Raw genomic sequence first — 25,256 nt, 5'->3', positions numbered from 1 at the left:
TCAGACCTAGAGACACATACAGACTGAAAGTGAGGGGATGGAAAAAGGTATTCCACACAAATGGAAATCAAAAGAAAGCTGGGGTAGCAATACTTGTATCAGACAAAATAGACCTTAAAATAAAGACTGTTATAAGAGACAAAGAAGGACACTACATAATGATCAAGGGATCAATCCAAGAAGAAGATATAACAATTGTAAATATATATGCACCTAACATAGGTGCACCTCAATACGTAAAGCAAATACTAACAGCCATAAAGGGAGAAATCGACACTAACACAATAATAGTGGAGGACTTTTAACACCCCATTTTCATAATGGACAGATCATCCAGACAGAAAATCAGCAAACAAACACAGGCCTTAAATGACACATTAGATCAGATGGACTTAATTGATAATTAGAGAGCATTCCATCCAAAAGCAGAATAGGGGACTTCCCTGGTGGTGCAGTGGTTGAGAATCACCTGCCAATGCAGGGAACACAGGTTTAAGCCCTGGTCCGGGAAGATCCCACATGCCGTGGAGCAACTAAGCCCGCGAGCCACAACTACAAAGCCCGCACGCCTAGAGCCCGTGCTCCACAATAAAGAGAAGCCACCTCAATGAGAAGCCTGTGCACCGCTACAAAGAGTAGCCCCCACTCGCTGCAACTAGAGAAAGCCTGTGTGCAGCAACGAAGATCTAACGCAGCCAAAAATAAATAAATTTATTAAAAAAAAAAAAAAAAAAAAGCAAAAGCAGCAGAATACACATTCTTCTCAAGGGCACGTGGAATATTCTCCAGAACTGACGATGTGCTGGGTCACAAAACGAGCCTCGGTAAATTTAAGAAAGCTGAAATCATACCAAGCATCTTTTCCAACCACATCACTAAGAGATGAGAAATCAACTACAAGAAAAAAACTAAAAAACACAAACATATGGAGGGTAAACAATATGCTACTGAACAACCAATGGATGGACCCCTGGTCAGGAAACTAGGATCTCACATGCCGCCCGGCTTGGCAAAAACAAAACAAAACAAAATAACAACAAAACCTAGAGACAAATGAAAACAAAAGCACAACAATCCAAAACCTATGGGATGCAGCAAAAGCAGTTCTAAGACAGAAGTTTACAGCAATACAGTCTTACCTCAGGAAGTAAGAAAAATCCCAAACAACCTAACCTTACACCTAAAGCAACTAGAGAAAGAACAAACAAAAGCTAAAGTTAGAAGGAAAGAACTAAAGATCAGAGCAGAAGTGAATGAAATAGAGACAACAGCAAAGATCAATGAAACTAAAAGCTGGTTCTTTGAAAAGGTAAAACTGATAAACCTTTAGCCAGACTTGTCAAGAAAAAAAAGGGAGAGAACTCAAATCAATAAAATTTGAAATGAAACTGGAGAAGTTACAACTGATACCACAGAAATACAAAGGATCATAAGAGACTACTACAAGCAACTATATGCCAGTAAAATGGACAACGTGGAAGAAATGGACAAATTCTTCAAAAGGTACAATCTCCCAAGACCGAACCAGGAAGAAATAGAAAATATGAACAGACCAATCACAAGCACCGAAATTGAAACTGTGACTTAAAAACGACCCAAAAACAAACATCCAGGACCAGATGGCTTCACAGACAAATTCTATCAAACATTTAGAGAAGAGGTGACACCTACACTTCTGAAACTGTTCCAAAAAACTGCAGAGGAAGGAAAACTCTGAAACTCATTCTATGAGGGTGATGACCCTTATACCAAAACCAGACAAAGATACCACAAAAGAAGAAAATTACAGGCCAATATCACTGATGAACATAGATGCAAAAATCCTCAACAAAATACTAGCAAATCTGAATCCAAGGATACATTAAAAGGATCATACACCACGATCAAGGGGGATTTATCCCAGGGATGCAAGGATTTTTCAGTATCCACAAATCAATCAGTGTGATACACCACATCAACAAACTGAGAAATAAAAACCATGTGATCATCTCAATAGATGGAGAAAAAGCTTTTGACAAAATTCAACACCCATTTATGATAAAAACTCTACAGAGAGTGGGCACAGAGGGAACATACATACCTCAACATAATAAAGGCTATATATGACAAACCTACAGCTAACATCATACTCAACAAAACAAGGATGTCCACTCTCACCACTTTTATTCAACATAGTTTTGGAAGTATTAGCTACAGCAATCAAAGAAAAAAAAAAGAAATAAAAGGAATCCAAACTGGAAAAGAAGAAGTTAAACTGTCACTGTCTGCAGATGACAAGATACTATACATAGAAAATCCTGAAGACTGTACCAGAAAACTACTAGAGCCCATAATCATGAATTCGGTAAAGTTGCAGGTTACAAAATTAATACACAGAAATCTGTTGCATTTCTATACACTAACAACAAAAGATCAGAGAGAGAAATTAAAGAAACAATCCCATTTACCATCACAGCAAAAAGAATAAAATACCTAGGAATAAACCTACCTAAGGAGATAAAACACCTGTACTCTGAAAACTATACTACACTGATGAAAGAAATCGAAGACAACACAACAGATGGAGAGATATACCATGTTCTTGGATAGAATCAATATTGTCAAAATGACTATCCTACCAAAGGCAATCTACAGATTCAATGCAATCCCTAACAAAGTACCAAAAGCACTGTTCACAGAACTAGAACAAAAAAATCTTAAAGTTTGTATGGAGAAACAAAAGACCCAAATAGCCAAAGCAATCTTGAGAAAGAAAAATGGAGCTGGAGGAATCAGGCTCCCTGACTTCAGACTATACTACAAAGCTATAGTTATCAAAACAGTATGGTACTGGCACAAAAATAGAAATATAGATTAATGGAACAGGATAGAAAGCCCAGAAATAAATCCATGCACCTATGGTCAATTAATCTACAATAAAGGAGGCAAGACTATACGACGGAGGAAAGACAGTCTCTTCAATAAATGGTGCTGGGAAAACTGGACAACTACATGTAAAAATAATGAAATTAAAATACTTTAACATCGTACACAAAAATAAACTCAAAATGGATTAAAGACCTAAATATAAGACTGAACACCATAAAACTTTTAGAGGAAAACATAGGCAGAACACTCCCTGACATAAATCACAGTCATATCTTTCTCAATCCGTCTCCCAGACTAATTGAAATAAAAACAAAAACAAATGGGACCTAATTAAACTCAAAAGCTTTTGCACAGCAAAGGAAACCACAAACAAAATGAAAAGGCAACCCACAGAATGGGAGAAAATATTTACAAATGATGCAACTGACAAGAGATTAGTCTCCAAACTTTACAAACAGCTCATAGGGCTTAATATCATAAAAACAAACAACCCAATCAAAAAATAGGCAGAAGACCTAAACAGACATTTCTCCAAAGAAGACATACAGAAGGCCAAGAGGCACATGAAAAGATGCTCAACATCGCTAATTATCAGAGAAACACAAACCAAAACTACAATGAGGGGACTTCCCTGGCAGTCCAATGCAGGAGGTACAGGTTCAATCCCTGGTGGGGGAGCTAAGATCCCACACTCCTCGCGCCAAAAAAACCAGAACATAAAACAGAAGCAATACTGTAACAAATTCAATAAAGATTTTTAAATGGTCCAAATCAAAAAAAAAAAAAGTCTTAAAAAAAACTACAATGAGATATCACCTTAAACCAGTCAAAATGACTATCATCAAAAAATCCACAAACAATAAATGCTAGAGAGGGCGTGTAGAGAAGGGACCCCTCCTACACTGTTGGTGGGAATGTAAATTGGTATAGCCACTGTGGAGAACAGTATGGAGGCTCCTTAAAAAACTAAAAATAAAGCTACCATATGATCCTGCAATCCCATTCCTGGGCATATATCCAGAGAAAAACATGGTCCAAAAGAATACGTGCACCCCAATGTTCACTGCAGCACTGTTTACAATAGCCAAGACATGGAAGCAACCTAAATGTCCACTGACAGATGAATAGATAAAGAACATGTGGTACATATATACAAAGGAGTTATTACTCAGCCAATAAAAAGAATGAAATACTGCAGTTTGCAGCAACATGGATGGACCTAGAGATTGTCATACTGAATGAAGTCAGACAGAGAAAGACAAATATCATATGATATCGCTTATATGTGAGGTCGAGAAAAGAAATATACAAATGAAGTTAGGAAATTTGGGATTGATATGTACATACTAGTATATTTAAAATGGATAACCAATAAGGACCTACTGTATAGCACAGGGAACTCTGATCAATATATATCAATATAATAACAACCTAAATGGAGAAGAATTTGAAAAAGAATAAATACATATATACATATAACTGAATCACTATGCTGTACACCTGAAACTAACACAACATTGTTAATCAACTATACTCCAATATAAAATAAAAAGTTAAAAAATAAAAGAAAAAGGAATAGACTCTGAAATGTGGGGCAGAGGTCAATCTCTGCTAAATACTAGAAGAGATTTTTAAACAGCTGCTTTGACAATCATTAGACACTACCACAAGTGTTTCAAACAGGTCATTTAAACAACCCACACTTTATTTTCTAGAAGTTTTTCTGGGCTGGTTAATGTAGCATATTTTGGTATCAGCAAGGTATTCAGTTATGTTTATAACTGGTTAAAGACTGTAGTATCAGGGACTTCCATGGTGGTCCAGTGGTTAAGACCCCATGCTTCCACTCTAGGGGGCACGGGTTCAATCCCTGGTCGGGGAACTAAGATCCCTCATGCGGTGTGGTGCAGACAAGAAAACAAAACAAAACAAAAAACAACAACAAAAAAAGAAAAGCAATGGAGATTTAAATATGAATAAAACTCAATCTCTGCCTTTAAGGAGCTTATGGTCCTATAAAAAAGACAGACATAAACAAAGAGATTCAATATACTATTATTAGTAGATGATGCAAAGATGCAGACACATTATACTGAAAACTCGAAGAAGGAAAGACCTGAGCTCTCTTAAACAGAAGTCTCCACTAAAAAGGTAACTTCTAAGCTGACATTTGAAAGGTATTTATTATATCAACAAATGTTTATAGAGCAATAATAAAAGCTAATACATGAGTACTTATTATAGATCAGCCACTACACTAGAGCCTAAAGACACACAGTAAATGAAACAGCCAGCATGTCTACCCTCATGGAGTTTATGATTTAATGAAAGAGAGACAAGTGAACAAGTAACATCAAGAAAGCAAGATAAATGCTAGAACAAGAAGTATAGGCTGCAATGGAACACTCAGCAAGGGTACCTAATGCCATCTAGGTAGGCAGGGAAGGGCTCAGAAAGTGCAGTAACTCCTAGAGGGATGAAATGTTCCAAACAGAAGGAAGGTCTACCTACAGATAAAGAATGCAGCTTGTTCAGGAACTGATATTTCACTGTACCTTGAACATAGTTTGAGAGGGAAAGGGGTTAGAAATGAGGCTGGAGATTTGAGCCAGCACCAACAAACATTTAAGAGTTTGTACTTATCCTAACAGCTATAATGAGTCATTGAAGCATTTTCAGCAGGGAAGAGACATAATTACATTTGTGTTACAGAAAAATCACTTCAGCCACTCTGGGGAAAACAGATTAGAAAAAGTTAAAGAAGTAAGAGAAACCCAGGGTAAGACATGACCTTGGCATGAACTGGGATCTAAGTAGATACATGAAAAGAAGAGGGGCTTCCCTGGTGGCACAGTGGTTGAGAGTCCACCTGCCGATGCAGGGAACACGGGTTCGTGCCCTCGTCCGGGAAGATCCCACATGCCGCAGAGCGGCTGGGCCCATGAGCCATGGCCGCTGAGCCTGCGCGTCCGGAGCCTGTGCTCCGCAACGCGAGAGGCCACAACAGTGAGAGGCCCGCGTACCACAAAGAAAAAAAAAAAAAAAAAAAAAGAAGAGGATATATTCATGAGCCACCTAACAGGTAGTATCACATTACAGTCCAGGGACTGACTCAATATGCGACACAAAAGCATGGGAGAGGTCACATATAGTTTCCAAACTTCTTTAGGCCTCCAGATAGATGGCAGTACCACTCAGAAATAGGAAATGTTAGAAAAGAAACAGGCTTTGTTTTATTTTGGGGAGTGAAAGAGGGAGAGAAAGGTTAAGAGGCACTTACTGAACTGAGTGCCTGTGAGACCTACAAACAGAGATGCTGGTAAGTATTCAGATATAAAAATTCAGAGGCAAGGAGAAAGGATTAGGCTGCAAATATTTTTGAGTCCTTGTGTAACTGAGGTAAGAGGAAAGAGAATATTCTGTGGAAAGACAAAAAGGGTCTAGAATAGATCCGAGACAGAATCCAGAGTAAGACTAACAATTAAAGGGAAGGCTGAGAAAGGGAAGAATGAGAAGTCAGCCCAAAGGGTAGCTGGAAAACCCCCAGAGTGGTTTGATCAGAGAAGTTAAGGGAAAAGTTTCAAACGCAAGAAAATCAGCAATGCTGTTTGCTACCAAATAAAGCAGTGAAGAAAACAGTCCACTGGATTGAGCAATAAATCCATTCATGCCCTGTCAAGAGCAATTTGATGGCACAAGAAGCCATGGACGAAGAAGTGAGTGGAAACTGATGAAACAGAGTGTGGGCATCTCTTTCAAGAAGTCTGGTTGTGAAGAGAAGGTGGGAGGGAAATTAGCAACTGAAGGAGGACACAGGATCAAAAAAAGGCTTACTTATGTGTACACAGCCTGTGTCTGTGAGTGCAAAGGCATCTTGGCATGTGTGAATGCACACAGGTGCCCACAGAGAAGCACATTTAAACGTAAATAAGGAAGCAAAAATAGAGAGTTTGAAGACTAAAAAAAAATACAAAAAAAAAAAATCACAACAAAGTCCCCAAGAAGGCAGGAGATGATGCACTACCAAGGACAGGTGAAGGGCTCAGTCTTAGGGAAAAAAGCACTTCGAGAGTTACAACAGAGATCACGAGAACAAGTGTAACAATGGGTAAAAATATTTTGAAATCTGGGGCATCAGGCTGAGGGAGTTCTCAGCTGATGGTTTCTCTTATGCGGAATTAGGAAACAAGGTCATCTGCAAGCAGGGGAAGACGCTGTGCTGGCAGAGGTTTGAGATGAGTGGGAAATGAAACAACCACGGCAGGCACCAGGAGAGTGTACCAGCTAAGGAAATAATGGAGTAGTCAGCAAGGCTGAGGATCTTGTTGAGACCTGTGGCCAAAAATTTACACAGGTACTAATCTGCAGGGTGCCTGTCTTTCTCCTGGTGTAGTCAGTATCCTGGGTATACCATAAAAAGACAGACAGCTGAATTCAACCAGGACTAGTTTTGCCAAGCAGATATGACAGAATAGCAAGGCAAGAGACTCAAGAACACCTGTAATGAAGTGATTAAAGTGAAACATTATAGAATCTAACCTGCTCGGGAAAGCAGTCAAGATGGGATAAAGGCAGAGAGCAAAATCAGAAGAGAGATCTAGGGACTAGAAAACTTGATTAAGTTACAGAACCTGTCTACCTGAGGAATAACTTAGTAAGAGGAAAGGAGCTTATGGTTAGAGAATAAAATGTCTGGATTTGTGATTTCAGAAGTAGAGCCATTCTTGGCGATTACAAGGTAAAACGGCCCTGGGAAAGGACTCCTAAAATGGATAGAGGTCACTGGACAAACATGAAATCTGCCAGATGGACAAGAAAGGAGAACTAGGCAGCGAAAAGGTAGGAGACAGCACAGTATTCAGAGGACTTCAAGTAGTCTGACATTTCTAAAACTTGAGTTAAGAGGGATCGAGATAAGGATGCAGGGGCAGGGAAGAATCAGGTCACATAAGTCATGTCTTTATCTGAAATGTAATTCACTCAGAATGAGAGCTGTCTGCTGAAGGGTCGAAGGGCTGTCAGATTTAAATACCTGAAGGGCTGGTAGATTTTTAAAAATTAGTCCAGTTCTAGGGAATAGGAAATGTGAAAGATACAGGGAAGCAGATTTCAAAACAAAAGAGAATGTCCTAATGACTAATGATTACTTAAATAGGTTGCCTTGAAAATTCTTTACTACTAGATAAGTGTCTAAGCAAAACTCCATGCTGGGACTTCCTTGGTGGTGCAGTGGTCAAGAATCCGCCTGACAATGCAGGGAACACGGGTTTGATCCCTGGTCCGGGAAGATCCCACATGCCGGGGAGCAACTAAGCCCGTGCACCACAACTACTGAGCCTGCACTCTAGAGCCCGTGAGCCACAACTACTGAGCTTGCGTGCCGCAACTACTGAAGCCCGCGCACCTAGAGCCCGTGCTCTGCAAGAAGAGAAGCCAACGTAATGAGAAGCCTGCGCACTGCCACATAGAGTAGCCCCTGCTCGCCGCATCTAGAGAAAGCCCGCCTGCAACAATGAAGACCCAAAGCAGCCAAAAATTTTTTTAAAAAAATTATAAAAATTAAAAACTAATGGATGTACATAAATATTTAAAAAAGAAACAAAAAAAAACCCTCAATGCTGATCTACCTGTGATGTTATACAAAGAATCAAACAGAGCACCACTAAGTCCTGTCCAACTCCAAGTAATAAGGGGCAGAAAAAAACATCACTCACCTCAGTAACAAAAAAACAAACAACCCAATCCAAAACTGGGCAGAAGACCTAAATAGACATTTCTCCAAAGAAGATATACAGATTGCCAACAAACACATGAAAGAATGCTCAAAAAAAAAAAGAATGCTCAACATCATTAATCATTAGAGTAATGCAAATCAAAACTACAATGAGATATCATCTCACACCAGTCAGAATGGCCATCATCAAAAAATCTAGAAACAATAAATGCTGGAGAGGGTATGGAGAAAAGGGAACACTCTTGCACTGTTGGTGGGAATGTGAATTGGTACAGCCACTATGGAGAACAGTATGGAGGTTCCTTAAAAAACTACAAATAGAACTACCATATGACCCAGCAATCCCACTACTGGGCATATACCCTGAGAAAACCATAAATCAAAAAGAGTCATGTACCAAAATGTTCATTGCAGCTCTATTTACAATAGCCCGGAGATGGAAACAACCTAAGTGCGCATCATCGGATGAATGGATAAAGAAGATGTGGCATATATATACAATGGAATATTACTCAGCCATAAAAAGAAACGAAATTGAGCTATTTGTACTGAGGTGGATAGACCTAGAGTCTGTCATACAGAGTGAAGTAAGTCAGAAAGAGAAAGACAAATACCGTATGCTAACACATATATATGGAATTTAAGAAAAAAAAAAATGTCATGAAGAACCTAGGGGTAAGACAGGAATAAAGACACAGACCTACTAGAGAATGGACTTGAGGATATGGGGAGGGGGAAGAGTAAGCTGTGACAAAGCGAGAGAGAGGCATGGACATATATACACTATCAAACGTAAGGTAGGTAGCTAGTGGGAAGCAGCCGCATAGCAAAGAGAGATCAGCTCGGTGCTTTGTGACCGCCTGGAGGGGTGGGATAGGGAGGGTGGGAGGGAGGGAGACGCAAGAGGGAAGAGATATGGGAACATATGTATATGTATAACTGATTCACTTTGTTATAAAGCAGAAACTAACACACCATTGTAAAGCTATTATACTCCAATAAAGATGTAAAAAATAAATAAATAAAAAAACAAAACTCACCAATTCTACACCTATTACTCCTGCACCAATGACAACCATCTTTTCTGGAACTTTTTTTAAAGACAAAGCACCTGTAGATGACACTACTGTATCTTCATCAATCTGTAATTAAAAAAAAGATACAATCAAAATTATTTGGAAAAACCTACTGATTATAAACTGTGATCTCACTCAGTATAATCACTAAAAATACTAAGTCATTTATTTGCTTTGAGCTACTTACGACTTTTATCCATAGACTCAATTTTAACAAAACCCATTAAAAATGCTCACTTAAAAAAAAAAAAAAAGCTCACTTAAAAATTTATCATTCAGCATTTCAAGACAAAACGGTCAATTTTAACTTCATATTGAATTGAAATATATCTTAATATACAGTGTTCTATTTCTGGTCACGATCACTGCAGAATAAAGACAGGCAATTTTCCAAAGCTGAATGACTGTGAACATATAGTACTTCAGTCAGAGATCTGTCATTCAAAGTTCATAAAGAGCATAACGTCGTTTATAAAACATATTTCTGTAGGAAGGTTGTGACAGTTGTAAAACATGTAAATACCGTAATTCCAGGAAAAGGAGTGACTTCTGAACCTGTGGCTATAAGAATGTTCTTTGTATCAATAACTTGAGTGCTGCCATCAGCTTTCGTAGCGGTGACCTGATTTTTCCCAGTTATCTTTCCATATCCATTTACATGAGCAACCTTTATAAAATAATGTTTATAAATTCACAAAGTTTAAAATAATTTTTTGGAGTAACAAATATGATTAATAAGAAAAAACTATTAAATAATTTATCCAATACCAAATACTTCCCTACTTAGTAATGCTACGTATGGAACAGCAAACGTTTTGTTCTATGTATCAGGGAAATCTATTTCAGGTTAACATACTGTTTTAAATTAAATATTCTCCAGCAGCAAAGTTCTAATAACATCACTGTGAGCATAAAGCAATGTTAAGGTGTATATAAAATAAAGCAAAAATTTGAACATTAAACACACTGACCTTATTCTGTTTGAATAAGTGGGCAATTCCACCCGTTAAAGCTTTTACTGCATTACTCTTCTGCTCCATCATCTTGTCTAAATTCAAGCGAACTTCAGACACTGTAATTTGTTAAATAAATCTTTAGTCCATAGCTAAATTCCTGAAGCAATGTGTGATATTTTTCACTAATCAAGGTCTAAAAAACTGCAGCCTAATGCTTACAGAACTGTATAAAAGGCAGTATTAAAAATATTTACTCTAATAACTGATACAATAATCATAGCTGGCAAAAGGCAAACAGCATCCTATCACAATAACAGAACCTATTACACACTGTAAAAAGTCCACCTTCAGGAAAAACCAAGTCCAAAATAAAACATTATACCCATTATGACAATATATTCTCCAAACACCTTATGATAACTATAAATCTGGAAGAGATTTAAATTTAAGTATTGATAAAAATGACAAAGTAAAACATCACTGGAAATTGCAAACAAAAGGGTAAATTTCATGAAACTACTAAAAATACACATTTGAAAACTTCAAATACAGAAGCTTAATATAAAAGAATTTAATAAACTAGATTTTACTCACTCATTTAATTCAGAAGAAAACTCTGAAGCAACTCAGAAGATAAAGCAACTCAAACTCAACAGAACATTACATGTAAGAATACCTCAGAAATCAGCTCATGCAACCAACACATTATCTTAAAGATGAGGAAAGAGAGGCCCTGAGAGATGTGATTTACCTAAAGTCACAGAGCTAGAACATGAAGCTTTACCTACAATGCACGTCTTTGACTAACCCTGTCTCTTCTTTCCTTTGTGGGTACAGAAAGTGAGTTTTGATTCTACTTTTCATCTAGCTTAATATATTTGCTTTAATGTATCTACATCACTCCTATACCTTCCTGCCTGCCTACACTACAGCCCAATCTTTCAGAAACCTACCGCTACAAAGAAATAAATGAAGGAAAATCAATTAACACCCCCCCTCCAACCAAGGTGTGTTTTGGCCCTTCCTAGAAGGGCCAAACAATATATCAATATATCTATATCTCTATATATTTCTATATCTATATATATCTGTAAACAACAATAATTGGAGAAAAAGGATGAAATGAAAACAGTCCAAAAAGAATGGCAGGAGATATGACGTAACAAATTAAAACGTTATGAAATGTCCTTCTTTTCCACTATGCTGCATCCTTCCCCCTCTCCCTGCACCTCTTTCCACTACCAACAACTTAAGGAGACTTTGCTTCCTTCACCATTATTTGCCCATGGCACTCAGGAATCCAGCACCTCCCAATGATCTCTAGGTTTCAGGGAAATAAAAACTGACTCCTCTCTCTCTCCCTCCCTCTCTCTCTCTCTCTCTCTCACACACACACACACACACACACATACACACACACACACAGACTCACACACATTAGCAAAGGAACACAAGATGTCATAGTAGGAATATGAATTTAAGCCTTCTTTCTTAAATAAATCTTCTCACATTAAGATCTTTTTCTTACTCTTCCCTCACTGAACATATATTACACACTCATGAGACACAAGTCAAGTTAAGCCAGAAGAGTCAAGTTAAGTGATAATATTGCTAAATATGAAAGGTATACATACTTTCAATTCCTCTAGATGCAAAATCTTTTCCGTGGGCCATATGGTAATAATGAGAGTTATTCAATAAAGCCTAAAGGAAATAGACTCAATTATCAAATTTCACAAACTATATATAATCAAAAGCCACTTACAAAATGACATTCTCTACGTGAAATAGCATATAGGACTACACCAATTCAGTTTGTTCTTACATAATTAATCTAAGACAAACAATAACGACTTAAACGTTCAACAAACAAGAATGAAAAAACTACTTTCTTTAAAAGCAATGAATTAAATACACACTTCAGAAAGGCAGGTTAAAAAAGCAGTCATATTTTCATATATAAAGGGCCTAAAAGAAGAATTTACTACCTATTATCTGTTTCACTGTAAAGGAAAGCTAAAAGGAAAAAAAGTGGAACATCAGAGTCTGTCATCAGAGCCTAGCTCAAAGGCTAGGCATTCTGAGACAAGGAATTTATTTCAGGAATGTATGGCAGACTGAAGACAGTACTCTTAACAAGGGAAAAACATGTTTTTATCATCCCTGGTTTATTTTTTAATAACTGTATTAGTTTAATATTCTAATCTCAATATATCCTTCTAGCTGGTGGCTAATGAAAAAATTTCTGCACTGCACAAAACATATGCTCACCTTAGAAGGAATACAACCAACGTTCAAGCAAGTTCCACCGAGTGTTTCATTTTTCTCAACGCAGACGGCCTACAACCAAAGAAAACATTATTTACTGCACATAACCTGCAATGTTTCAGTTCACTAAAATTCCAAATGTATCTGTCTTAATTCTTCTACAAAACATGCTACTGAAGCTGTGTTTGTGAGAATGAAATAGACTCCTTTATAATTTATTATTTGAATAATACTAACCCAAAAGCGAATTATTCTAAAAGATATTTTTGTTTAACAACCAAATACATGTTTTTGGCTCTATTACCGTATCTTCCAAAGTGTGATTAGAAGCCTAAACAAAAAAGTATTGGGGGGAGGGGAAAAATAATGACTTCACTTTGCATTTCATGAAAATACTACAATCGAATAAACTCTCTCTTCATTAGTCTCAGGCCTAAATATAATTTATAGAATTAAGAAATTAGTTACCATTATTAATTACCTGCAAAGTATTTTGTGAATGTGATCAACTCTTGCCAAATGAAAAGGAATCAACACCTAGTCTGAGCCTAAACCTTACCTTGAAGCCTAACTGGGCAGCTTTAATAGCAGCAACATATCCTCCAGGACCAGAACCTATCACTGTTACATCAGCATCAACTACAATAAAAGCAAATTGATACAAAACAATAAATTGCTTAATATTGACCAAAAACAGTACATTTAAAAAAAAACTTACATTTTACACCTCCAAGAAAGTACAAATAATCAGCATTTTCTACACAGTATTATTCATTCCTAGGTACCTGATGTTCTTTGACATAACTGAAAATGGCACAGATTTTTAAATTTTGTTTTCTATTTATTCATTACAGCATACCAAAATATAACTGAGTTTTGGACCCACTGACCTTGCTAAATTCCATAGTTTCATAACAGACAGGCATTTACTAACACATCTGTATGAAGGAAACAGCCTGAGCTTTGGAATCTGACATACCTGGCTTCAAATCTCAGCTCCTGTCACTTATTAGTTGTGTGACTAAGTGACCTCATTTTTCTGTCATATAGGAACAATAACACTGTCTTAAATGATTGATGTTTGGATTAAATAAGATAATTTTGTATAATACTTTAGTTCTCTCAATAAATTTAAGACTGATTATATCCTTTTCAGGTACTTAACTTCTAAGATATCAGGGGGAAAACTCTGCTTCCCTATAATGCATGGCAAATACGTTTTGAACTTTATTTGAATAATGATACATTTTGTATAGTTTAAGATAATAGGCTAAACAGAACTCAATGAACTATTCTGGACATTTATCATATAAAGATAAGAAACTGAAAATTAACTTTGATCAGTAGCCTGAGGAATATAATAATTATGATACAAATGTAAAATTAAGTCCAATTATTCCCATTCTCCTCAATCCAACATCAAATAAAGCAACAATAACTGTTAAGAGTTAGAGACAGTCTCCCTTCTCCACCCCCCAACTGTCATTGCAACCTAGCATTTAGCAGTTTTTAACACACTTTCACATATATTACCATGTTTTACCCAGAACTTCCTAGGACGAAGGTGAGGATGGCATATATCCGATATATCACAGATAAAAAACACTAGGTTCAGAGAGGTCAATTAACTTGCATTTAGCAGTTTTTAACACACTTTCACATATATTACCATGTTTTACCCAGAACTTCCTAGGACGAAGGTGAGGATGGCATATATCCGATATATCACAGATAAAAAACACTAGGTTCGGAGAGGTCAATTAACTTGCCCAAGGTCATCTAGCAATCGTGTGGCAGAGACACAATTCAGTTTTCTGTCTCTCCTTCCAGTGGTATTTCCATTATTCAAACTACTCCATTCCTCCGTTTCACCTATCCCCAAGGGCAATAATCAAGCTTTATAATAACTAGCTATCTGACCTTAGATGAGTAATTTAACCTGCTTCAGCCTCAGTTTACTCATCTGCAAAATAAACAGTACAAGAAAATCTACCTCATAGGGCTGTAATACAGAATAAATAATGTATGCAAATAGCTTAGCATAGTACCTGGAACATACATAGTAAGTATTCACTGTATAGTAACTATATTCTGACCTACAAAGACAGCAATTTTAATTTCTTATCATCCCTCCCCCACAAAACCCACACCTCCTAGGGGATGGGAGTGTAGTATCATTCAAAAGACCTTTGCTGGCCTGAACAGAATCAAATAACCTCTATGTTATTTGACAACTAACAAGTTAGCCAACCCAGTTATCCACAAAATCTAAGGATCGTCCTACTGAATAAATCATAGTACTGATTCTCCTTGGTTATGTCAGATGATAATTAGGATTACTCAATACATGAAAAAAATACAGCTGGTCCAATACATGATAAAAGTATTGCTTCAATTTCTACTGATCCATTTATGCTTTTTGGCCACAACGCTTGGTTCACTCATTCATGTTCAGAATTAAGTATGTAATAAAATGTATTTCTATTTTCAAATCTTGAACCAAATCAGGACCTAAACAATATCCCTTAGTTTGGGTCCTAATTTTTAATTTCACAGTAATCTAAATACAAGCTCCACATGTTTCTTTGCTGATTTTTAAACATTTTTTTGGTTATAATATACATGTTTGTTGATTAAATTTAAACACAAAAAAGCCAAAATACTTGCATTTTATTTCCCAATTTACTGTGTCATCTTAGGTCTTTTTAAAAACTGTAGAAAATACCAAAAAACAGTTCGCCTTGCACTGAAGATACTAAGTGCACCATTCCATCAGAATCCCACTAAAGTGCTAGGAAGCACAAAGATGAAGGGAAAAAGAAGTCTTCATCTGAAGATTTGTCAACTGAAAGTATAGGAGGGTATGATCCAATGCAAAGCTTCAAAAATAAGCTATTATTTAGGGGAAGTACACCAATGTCTGCAATTTACCTTGAAACGCATCAGAAAAGTAAGAATGAATGGATACGTATATGGATGAACAGATATGTGATAATGTAAGTATAGTAAAATGTGAAGAATCCATGGGTATTCACTGTAAAATTCTTGCAACTTTTCTAAATGTTTGAAATTCTTCATAATAAAATACTGGAAAAACAAACCAGCTAGCTTTCACCTTTACCAAAGGCTGCTTATAAGTGACAGTTTACAATACCTGATTCTGACTCACTATCTCCTTGTCAAGAAGCATTTCTCAATTTTAAAGCAGTTTTAAAAATCAGGATATAGAAAAGTAGTTAAACCAAATACATTAATTTAGGGAACACTTAATATATAATTTTACAAAACTAGCATCAGCCTTTAAAAGTGAAAAAGAAAAACTGAAAAGGATATACAAATTGATAGCATAAGAGAACGATGACTAAGCCAAAACGGCAAAAGACAGCTGGATAGCAATCTTCATTTCAGGTGGCAGTAAAATACCAGGAGAAAGCTATCGGGTTGATACTTTAAGAAATACTGGGGTACAATAAGAGGTGACTGACTTAATTAGTCAACGCCATGAAATGAACCGAAAGAAAAAGCAGGAAAAAGTGCTCTACAAGTTACTCTACAAATGTTACTTATTATATCATTATGAGGAAACTAAGGATACCACATTATCAAGGCTACCACTGAAATAAAGGTGTCCGGTTACAAACCAACTGTAATCATCAACAAATTACAACACATGTTTTAAGAAGTCAGTCGGCAATATTATCTGCCACTTGGATAATTTACATGCCAGGTAGTGAGCTAAATGCTTCCTGTTGTCTTAATTTAAGCCTCGGCACATCTCTGTTACACAGTTATTATTGCCATTTAACAGGGAGAAAATAAGGCTTGAGGGTAACTAAACAACCTATATAAGGTTGCACAATTAGTAACTGATCCAGCCAGGATTCAAGCCATATTCTTTAGATTCTGAAGCCTATGCTCCTACACCATTATGCCTCTCAAACACTCAGATGATCCCATAATCTGCAGGTCAATCAGGAACTCCAACTAAAATGACACGAAGCTCTTCATTATCAGAATGAAATCAAATTTCATGAATGCCTACCCTATGAGGAAATCATCACTACCTTCAAAAACCTTATGTTATAGTTAGGGGAAATAGGCACATATCAAAATGTAGATAAATCAAGATTATTTTTAAAACAAACAAAAAAAGGAATAGGAAAAGAAATGTAAGGCAGTAATTATTAATTACCAATTTCACTAAGTGAGTATAAGAGCTACTTGTTGTAATGTTTACTTGTTGTTTTGTTGATGGGGGTGGGGGGGTCTGTTTTAAAATCATCAATAGCCTGGGACTTCCCTGGCGGTCCAGTGGTTAAGACTCTGCACTTCCACTGCAGGGGGCACTGGTTCAATCCCTGGTCGGAGAACTAAGATCCCACATGTTGCATGGTGCAGCCAAAAAAAAACAAAACAAAAAACCACACCCAAAAAACAAAACAAAAACTACAATAAAATAATCAATAGCCTTAATCTTCAGTCTATTTCCATAGTCACATCCTCTACCTGTGATCACCCTAAACAGTTCAGCTTCAAAGAAAATCTTGAATTCTAATACTTTTACTTTCTGATGATAACCCTACAACCCTCTAATCCATAACGAAAGAGAAACACAGTAAAAGAAGAAAGGATTTGAAGTTAAACAAACCTGAGTTCAAATATGAGCTCTACCATCTCTTAAATTCTTGGGAAAATTATTTAATCTCTCTGGGCTTCGATGCAACATAGGCATAACAGTGACAGTAATATCTACATCCCAGAGTAGAGAGGTGAGAGATAAGGTATGTCAAGATCCTGGGAGAATGCCAGGTGCACACTCAGCACTCAACACATGTTTCTTCCCTTCTCAGATCCTCCTCCCGATTTTGGTCCTGCAGCCTCCAGTCCCCATCCCCACCCTCCTCAGCTACCACGGTGTTACCTCCTGCCAAAACCCAAGTAGGACTTTATTCTCTTGCTCCTCGTTGGTTTCCCTGCCTCTTGGTAGATACAATCCAAGTTCCTATATACACATCTAAATCTCTTAGATAGCTATTTCTCCAGCCTCATCTTCCACCACATTCTGCTTATCAACCAAGATCATGCAGTTTAAGTTTCAGCAATAATGAATTACTGGTACCTTACACGCACAGAATTGGGCTGGTCCACCCACATACATTCTGGCCCATCTACCTAGAAATAAATACTGACAGCAAGTATTTCACATTACAGACACAATTCTAAGCTCTTGGGCTACCAATGAACGACAGAGCCCTGGTTCTTACAGTCTAACGAGAGAAAAAGTTATTACAATAAAAACTCTGATCTGCAACCAAAACGAGCTTTAAAAACAAATCTGATTATATCACGTCCCTGCTTAAAATACTTCAATGACCTCCAATTGCCCTTAAAATAAAGAGTTAGGGTCTTCTGTAACCTGGAGAAGTCAACCGTCAACACATTTCAGCCACACTGGCCCTTTTCGGGCTCCTCAAATGCACTATGCTCCTTCTCGCATCAAAATATTCCCACATACAGGTCTTTCTACCTGGAACACCTCCTCCCATACCCACTCCCACCCCAACCCTTTTCAGATATCATCATTTCCTTAGAAAATAACTGTGGCCATTCCTGATCCATATACAGATATCATAACTCCCAATGCTCAGTTGGGAGCACTGGGACTCAGTGGAGTCCTTATCACAATTATTTGTTGGATGTTTATACTCCCCAGTGGACTGTAAACTATACAGCTGCAACTTGTCTGCCCTGTTCACTGTTGTATCCCAGCAACTAGTCCAATAACTGGCACACAGTAGATACTCCATATCTGTTGAAATAACAAATGAATAACGTAGCAAATGTGACTGATGAAGGGCTGTAAGTCTATTCCTGTCACGAAAACAGGTCATATCAACAACAACACACAATACTTTTCATATCTTGATGAATTTGGTTCATATTCAAACACCTCCCAGATGCTGTAACAGGGACTGTATCATAATACGCTTCAACTCCTCAAGTTGGTCAAGCAATACTCACATAACGAGGCAAGCCAAACAGAAAAAGGATAAAGAGCGTAAGCTCTAGAGTCAGAAGAATTTTTCCAGCTCTGTCATTTCCTAGCTAAGCTCTCTCGACTTAGCTCCTGCATTCACTAAATGGGGAAAATAGCAGCACACACCTGGTAGGAGAGCCACAAGGATTAAAGACTGTGCCTGAGACAGAGTAAGCCCTCAATGCATCAGTTAATATCACTGTTGCTGCTGGGTACTCACTGTGTACCAGGCATCATACTGGATGCTTGTGATGGAGCATAACTAAAACAGACATGGCCCCAGAGTTTATTCAATAAATATGCACTGAGTACCTACTGTACCATTTTTGGTGCCGAACAGTCACAAATCAGTCCTTGCCCTAATGAAGTGTGCACTCTTGAGGAAAGTACAGACATTAAATAAACACCTCAGACAAATATAAATATGTACATAAAACACTTCTTACTTCATGCAACCAAAGACTTTATGCACGGAATCTACATGGGTACTGAGGGATTTATAATTTACTCGATGTCAAGGGATCACTAAATTATTGGATTCATGAGTGCTCAGTTCTCCCCGGAACATTACAATCTAAGTTCCTGCCCAGGGACTGCCTGCCAAATAGAAGGTACTGAATAAATCCTCCTTGAATATGTAATACCAAAGGTGCAGAATGAGCCATGAAAAGTCCTTACTTGCGTGCTCTGGAAGTGAAAATCTAATATTTCTCCTGTTGAGCTGAGAAGAATAAGTAATAACCCCATTTAACAAAAGAGACAAAGAGGGGCTTCCCTGGTGGCGCAGTGGTTGAGAGTCCGCCTGCCGATGCAGGGGACACGGGTTCGTGCCCCGGTCCGGGAAGATCCCACATGCCGCGGAGCGGCTGCGCCCGTGAGCCATGGCCTCTGAGCCTGCGCATCCGGAGCCTGTGCTCCGCAATGGGAGAGACCACAACAGTGAGAGGCCCGCGTACCGCAAAAAAAAAAAAAAAAAAAAAAAAAAAACAGACAATTTCAAATACTCAACAGTCTTGGTAATGGGAGGCCAAAGTATCTTACTATAAACCCATTAACTCCCTGTTTTAAATACTTTAAAAGATAAAGTACATATCCTTTACAGAAACTTCAAAAATATAGAAAAGTATAAAGAAAAAAGTATTCATAGTCCATAGCTTCCTTTCAGGGTACATTCTTCTAGTCTTTAAAACGTGCTTTTGATAAGCCCACCAAGATTTTCATTCAGCATGGAAAAAGATTTCTCACAATTCTAAACCATGTTAAGCGACTAACACACTCAATCTTACCCAGTGGACAGAATTAAGTTTTCTGGGTTTTTTTTTTGACCACACAGCACAGCAGGCAGGATCTTAGTTCCCCTACCAGGGATCAAAACCCATGCTCCCCGCAGTGGAAGTGCCTAACTTTTTAAGTGTAAACATATAAAATCGCTCCTCTGCCCAACACCCTTCAGTGGTTTCCCCTCACACTTGGGAGTAAAATCCTGGCCTGGCTTATAAAACCCTCCATATCTGATCCCTGCCTAACTCTCTGCTTTTACACTCTATGGGTCTCTGCTCTACCCACACCAGCCTTCTTGCAATTCCTTAAACCTCACAACTGAATTCTCACCTCAGACCCTTCTCACTGCTGTTTCCCTCTGCCTGAAATAAACTTCTCACTCCCTCACTTTACTCAGGCCCTTACACAGAAAAGCCCTGACGCCCTATCTAAAATAGCCTCCTTACCTCCCAATTACCAGCTTTCGTTTTCAAAGACCTCCCAAAATATTTCCCTGTTACTTGTGTACTGTTTGTCTTTTACCCCCAGACTATAAGTTCCATAACAGTAGGGCTTTGCCTCATTCACCACCCAGAACACACTAGATGCTCAATAAACATTTAAGTGAATAAACATATGAACAAATGAATTCTATGACCGATTACTTTATTATTAGTTACTCTACCATTCACTTGCTTTTACATTTAAACACAAAGGAAATATGAGTTAATATGAGGAAAACCTGTTTTACTAAGTACTTACTTGGTTGATCTGCATAAGTTCTCAGTGGCACTGCAGAAACTCCTTGCAGACCATGAGATACTCGATTGAAATGGCCTCTCTGAAACAAAGAAAAGAAAATGTTCCTATTATGTAAAATGATTTCAAAATATAGAACTCCTGAACGTCCTTGAAAACAATGAGTTAAGGCAAATGTATCAAGCAATGATTATTAATGTATCTTCCATTGCCACAGAGGTTACACATCAATTTCTCCTCCTCTGTAAAAACAGTCAGCTTACCACACTTTTCATTATGAACAGTCAACATCCCATTTCATATTTAACCTAACTAAAACATGTTACTCAATGGTGTTAAGTTTTATTAAATTTTCAGGAAACATGGCTAACTTTTGGTGCCAGGGATCATTTTAATGTCATAACTAAAGTGTTCAAAGTTCTAGCTTAAGTACTTGGATAATTTCATTATGCAACCTTTTTACACGTGATCCATGTACAACCTATGAAGATGTACCTGAACCATCCAACAGGAATAGAAAATGAGACAAAATACCTTAGAAAAATGCACCAAGTAATGTACTCATATTCAAGAGCTACTACGGTTTTACAAACTGCATCATAATCTCCACAACAACCTCTAAATGTGGATGGCTACTATTTCCTAAGAACAGTGAGGCACAAAGGAACAAAGCAAATAGCTCCTATCACAGAAGGCAAATGGGAAGCAGTGACAAAACCTACACTGAGCTAGTAACGTTGTCTATTTCAAGGCAATTCTTGCACCTGAGGTCAGGACAGCGGTCCAAAGAACAGCAGAATAAATATCAGTCCTGAGTTTTAGTCCCAGCTCTGCCTTTCACTAAAAGTACAACTCCTAGCATGTTACATTAACTTCGGAAAACATAAGCTACTCATCTTTGAAACAAAGGAGTCTGACTACTGTATTATTTTTAAGGTCTGCATCAATATTGTATCCAGGCACGATCCCACATATATACACTTTGGCTGTATTCGGTACATAAATGAAAAAGGAAAGCTTTCCTGAGAATAACCTGTTACAATTAAAAATATGAGCTTCTAAGAGGAAAGTCAATGCACACTAGCTTAAAACTGCAAACACTTACGGGACCTTCGAGGAATTCCTACGGCTACGTGTTAGGGCTGACTCGGTCTGGGTCTTTCAAGCGGTGGCCCAAGGTTACCTGTCCACTACAGAAAGGCCACTCAGGGCCGGGCCGAGGATAAGCAAAGGTTATGAAAAAGAGTCGACCATATGGGGCAAGGTAGACTCATACTTCCTCCGCCAAGGGGGCAAGGCCTACGTGCGACCGCCAGGCCCCACGGCCCAGGCTTGGGAGGGAACTGTGTGTGACTGCTGGCCGTCATACAACCGGCGGGGCCTCTCCACCGCCCAGGCCTCTGCCTCCGAACCGCTGCCCGGGCTGAGCCGGTTCAGGGGTGGAGCCGCAGCTGGTCCCGGCCTGGCCGCCGGCCTCTCCCACCCCCACCACCTAGGCTGCGTCCCGGACCCCGTCAGCGGACCTCTCTGTGCCTCTGGCTCAGCACGACCCCACCCAGTCGGCCCTCACCTTAGCCAAAGAACAGTACACACGACTCCAGCTCTGCATCTTGCCGCTGGACTTTCCTTTCCGCCAAAAGCTTTCACCTCCACTAAGCGTCTCCGCCGCCTCGCCAAGGTCTCCCAGCTCTGCGCATGCACGAGCGCGGCCTACGTCATCGGTCGGGCGCCGCGCAATTGGCCCGCGCCGTGTGGACCGGTCAGGCTCGGCGTCGTACACTGTCGTAAGGCGCGTAGTGCTTTGGGGCAGCAGGGAAGGAGGGACCGTTCTAGGGGAATGAAAGTGTCAGGGGTTGCAATGTGATCTTATAGAATACTTGAAAGGCGTTTGCTATCGTAAAGCTATCGTTTGCTTAAAGCACACTACAAAAAGTAAAGTTTCACCAGTTCTTGATGCTGCTAGGCTGAGGAATCTCAGCACTTTCCGGGCACTATCTCACTTTATCCCTAACTACAGGAAGGATTCCGAGTATTTCTACTTCTTGGATGAGGCCCTGAGAGGTTAAACAACACCCCCAAGGTCTCACCAAGGACAGATAGCTGCAGCCCTCAAGTCAAAGCCTTTAGTCTTAATTACTGCTTTATAATCTCTCCCTCAGTTCAAGTGCCATGTAAGAGATGGGGTCAAAGACTGTGGTATCACCGGCATCCTGCTCTAAGTAACTAAGCTAACTGGCAATGTTTAGAAAACACACTATCTTCTATCTCCTCAGATGGGAAACACACCTCCCTGTTGAAGCAAATTAGAATGGGTGGGGGGTGGGGGTTGATATCATACTTTTTTAAGAGACACTGAAAACCATTGTCTTCAGAACTGAGCACAGAGATCTAAGTTCTGATCCTTGCTTTGCAATAACTCTGTATAGCGTGGATAAAACTTAATTCTACATTTCTTGAAAGTTTACTGCCCAGGCACTGTGGATTTAGATACTAATTAGAAATTAATGGGAGTTCCCTGGCGGTCCAGTGGTTAAGACTCCGCATTCTCAATGCCAAGGGCCCAGGTTCATCCCTGGTTGGGAAACTAAGATCCCATACGCCTAAGCCGCGCAGCATGGCCCAAAAAAAAGAAAAGAAAAGAAAAAAAGAAATTACTCCTTGCTGAGGCAAGCTGTTTTAGGAGAGAAGATATGAATGATATTTAGTGTTTGTTATAGAGGCTACCACTCTGTACTCAATATCCATTCTCCCTCTTCTTTCCTTTGTAGATAAGCATTTTGGCCATCTTAACCATTTTCCTGGCTTTAGCACCCACCTGCATACACTGATAATGATAACTCCTAGATCCTCAGCTCCTGTTTCTACTTCTCTCCTGGACTCCAATTCCATATTTTCAGCTGTCTACTGAACACATCCAACTGGGCGGTTCTGCCAGCACCTCAATGGCAATTATCTAATATCTAAAATGTTAAATACATATTGTCTCCTTTATATTTATAATTCATGATACCTCCATATAGCCAGTCAAACATAGGAAAAAATATCGTAGCCATTCTCAGTTCTTCCCTTTATCCCAATATCTAATTAGTCACTGTTTTACTTGACTACATCTAGAAGCAGACCTGGAGACAAGCATTTGAGTGCAACAAGTCTGTTGGAGAGATGAACCAAGAAAGCATCAGTAGGGGATGGAAAAGAGATGGAAACGATTTCAGTTACATTAATGACTAGATTACCACTGTGGGCAATTGTGTCTCAGACTCATTGGACACCTCTGGAAGACAGCATACAGCATGCTTCAGAGTTGTCCTACCCAAAATATATCCATCAACTTCCATCAGGCTTTGGTTGAGGACTGCTCGTAGGGATTTTAACTCCCTGGCACATCTGGCCTGCCCTGTAAGTGGGCTGAGTGAGCACCAACAGCGGGAGAAATCTCTCAGGCAAAGAGACCCTGGTGCTTCCAATAAGAAGGGTTTGGGTGAACATGAAAAGAAAAAGTGAGTGCTAAAAGGATACAGGTGAGACACCAGTAAGGTTAGCAACAATCACCAAGTTCTGTCAATTCTGAAAGTGAGACTAAGAGTGAAGGAAACAATGATGATGGCTCCAAACTTTCTACCTTAGATGGCAGGGTGGGTAGTGAAAGCAATACAGAAATAGGCAGTCAATACAGAAATAGGAGAAAGAACAGCTTTGGGGAGAAGGTAAGTTGGAGACAGAAGGCTCTCCTAAGAAAGCGATGCTTGACTTAAAATCCAAGCAAGTTGTAGGAGGGCTCCAGGCAGTAAGCATTATTATCATACCCATTTTACAGATGGGAAAGAATGCAGTGAGGAGAACTGAAATGACAATTAGGAGACCAAAGTTCTAGACCTGAATGCTCTTCACTTTCTCTGTAATCTAGTATAAGTCGTATCTTGGGACCTTGGTTGCCCAAATTTTCTAATGAGGGGCTACAAGCTCCCTTTCAGCTATAAAGCTATTCCACTGAGTTGCATAGAGTTGGCTTCCAGAGAACCACATAACAGTCACATCTGTAGTAGAGGTTCGTTACTTTGGCGCTGTCGTCTAGTGGAAACCTCACTCTATGTTTGACAGATCTGTCACAGTGTGAGATCACACTCCACTAGGAAGCCCAAGTGGCCCTCCCTGGCTCTCCTGACTCCAAAGAGGTAGAACAGGCACAGAACCTAAGCCAATCAGATGCTCTTCCCAGGACCAAAGTCAGGAGTGGCACAAAGAAACTGACAGCTTAGAATTCATGCCACTAGCAGCTGCTCGGTGGCCAGTGGTGA

At 38.9% G+C, this 25,256-nt stretch overlaps 2 protein-coding genes across 5 annotated transcripts in view; one reads left to right on the top strand and one right to left on the bottom strand.

The window, feature by feature from the left end:
- Nucleotides 1-13,200, top strand: part of LAMB1 (laminin subunit beta 1) — a 111,035-nt gene extending 97,835 nt beyond the window's left edge. The window contains exon 34 of the mRNA XM_032643561.1: nt 12,858-13,200. Within this exon, the coding sequence (XP_032499452.1) occupies nt 12,858-12,868 (11 nt within the window). The 3' untranslated portion in view covers nt 12,869-13,200. The remainder of the gene's footprint in view (nt 1-12,857) is intronic.
- DLD (dihydrolipoamide dehydrogenase) overlaps nt 1-22,656 on the bottom strand; it is a 63,520-nt gene extending 40,864 nt beyond the window's left edge. For all 4 annotated transcript variants that reach the window (XR_004351490.1, XM_032643563.1, XM_032643562.1 and 1 more), the window contains exons 1-8: nt 22,529-22,656; nt 20,962-21,040; nt 13,462-13,541; nt 12,906-12,974; nt 12,269-12,338; nt 10,650-10,750; nt 10,202-10,345; nt 9,643-9,744 (exon numbers count right to left, since the gene is read on the bottom strand). Coding sequence is in view for 3 of the 4 variants with exons in the window: in XM_032643563.1 (XP_032499454.1) it covers nt 9,643-9,744; nt 10,202-10,345; nt 10,650-10,750; nt 12,269-12,338; nt 12,906-12,974; nt 13,462-13,541; nt 20,962-21,040; nt 22,529-22,567 (684 nt within the window). In the remaining variant the exon portion in view is untranslated. The remainder of the gene's footprint in view (nt 1-9,642; nt 9,745-10,201; nt 10,346-10,649; nt 10,751-12,268; nt 12,339-12,905; nt 12,975-13,461; nt 13,542-20,961; nt 21,041-22,528) is intronic.
- Between the last annotated feature and the right edge of the window lie 2,600 nt (nt 22,657-25,256).

This window comes from Phocoena sinus, chromosome 9 (assembly GCF_008692025.1).
Source record: "Phocoena sinus isolate mPhoSin1 chromosome 9, mPhoSin1.pri, whole genome shotgun sequence".
NCBI lineage: Eukaryota > Metazoa > Chordata > Mammalia > Artiodactyla > Phocoenidae > Phocoena > Phocoena sinus.
The sequence above is the reverse complement of the archived record's forward strand: the minus strand, read 5'-3'. Positions and strand labels throughout refer to the sequence as shown.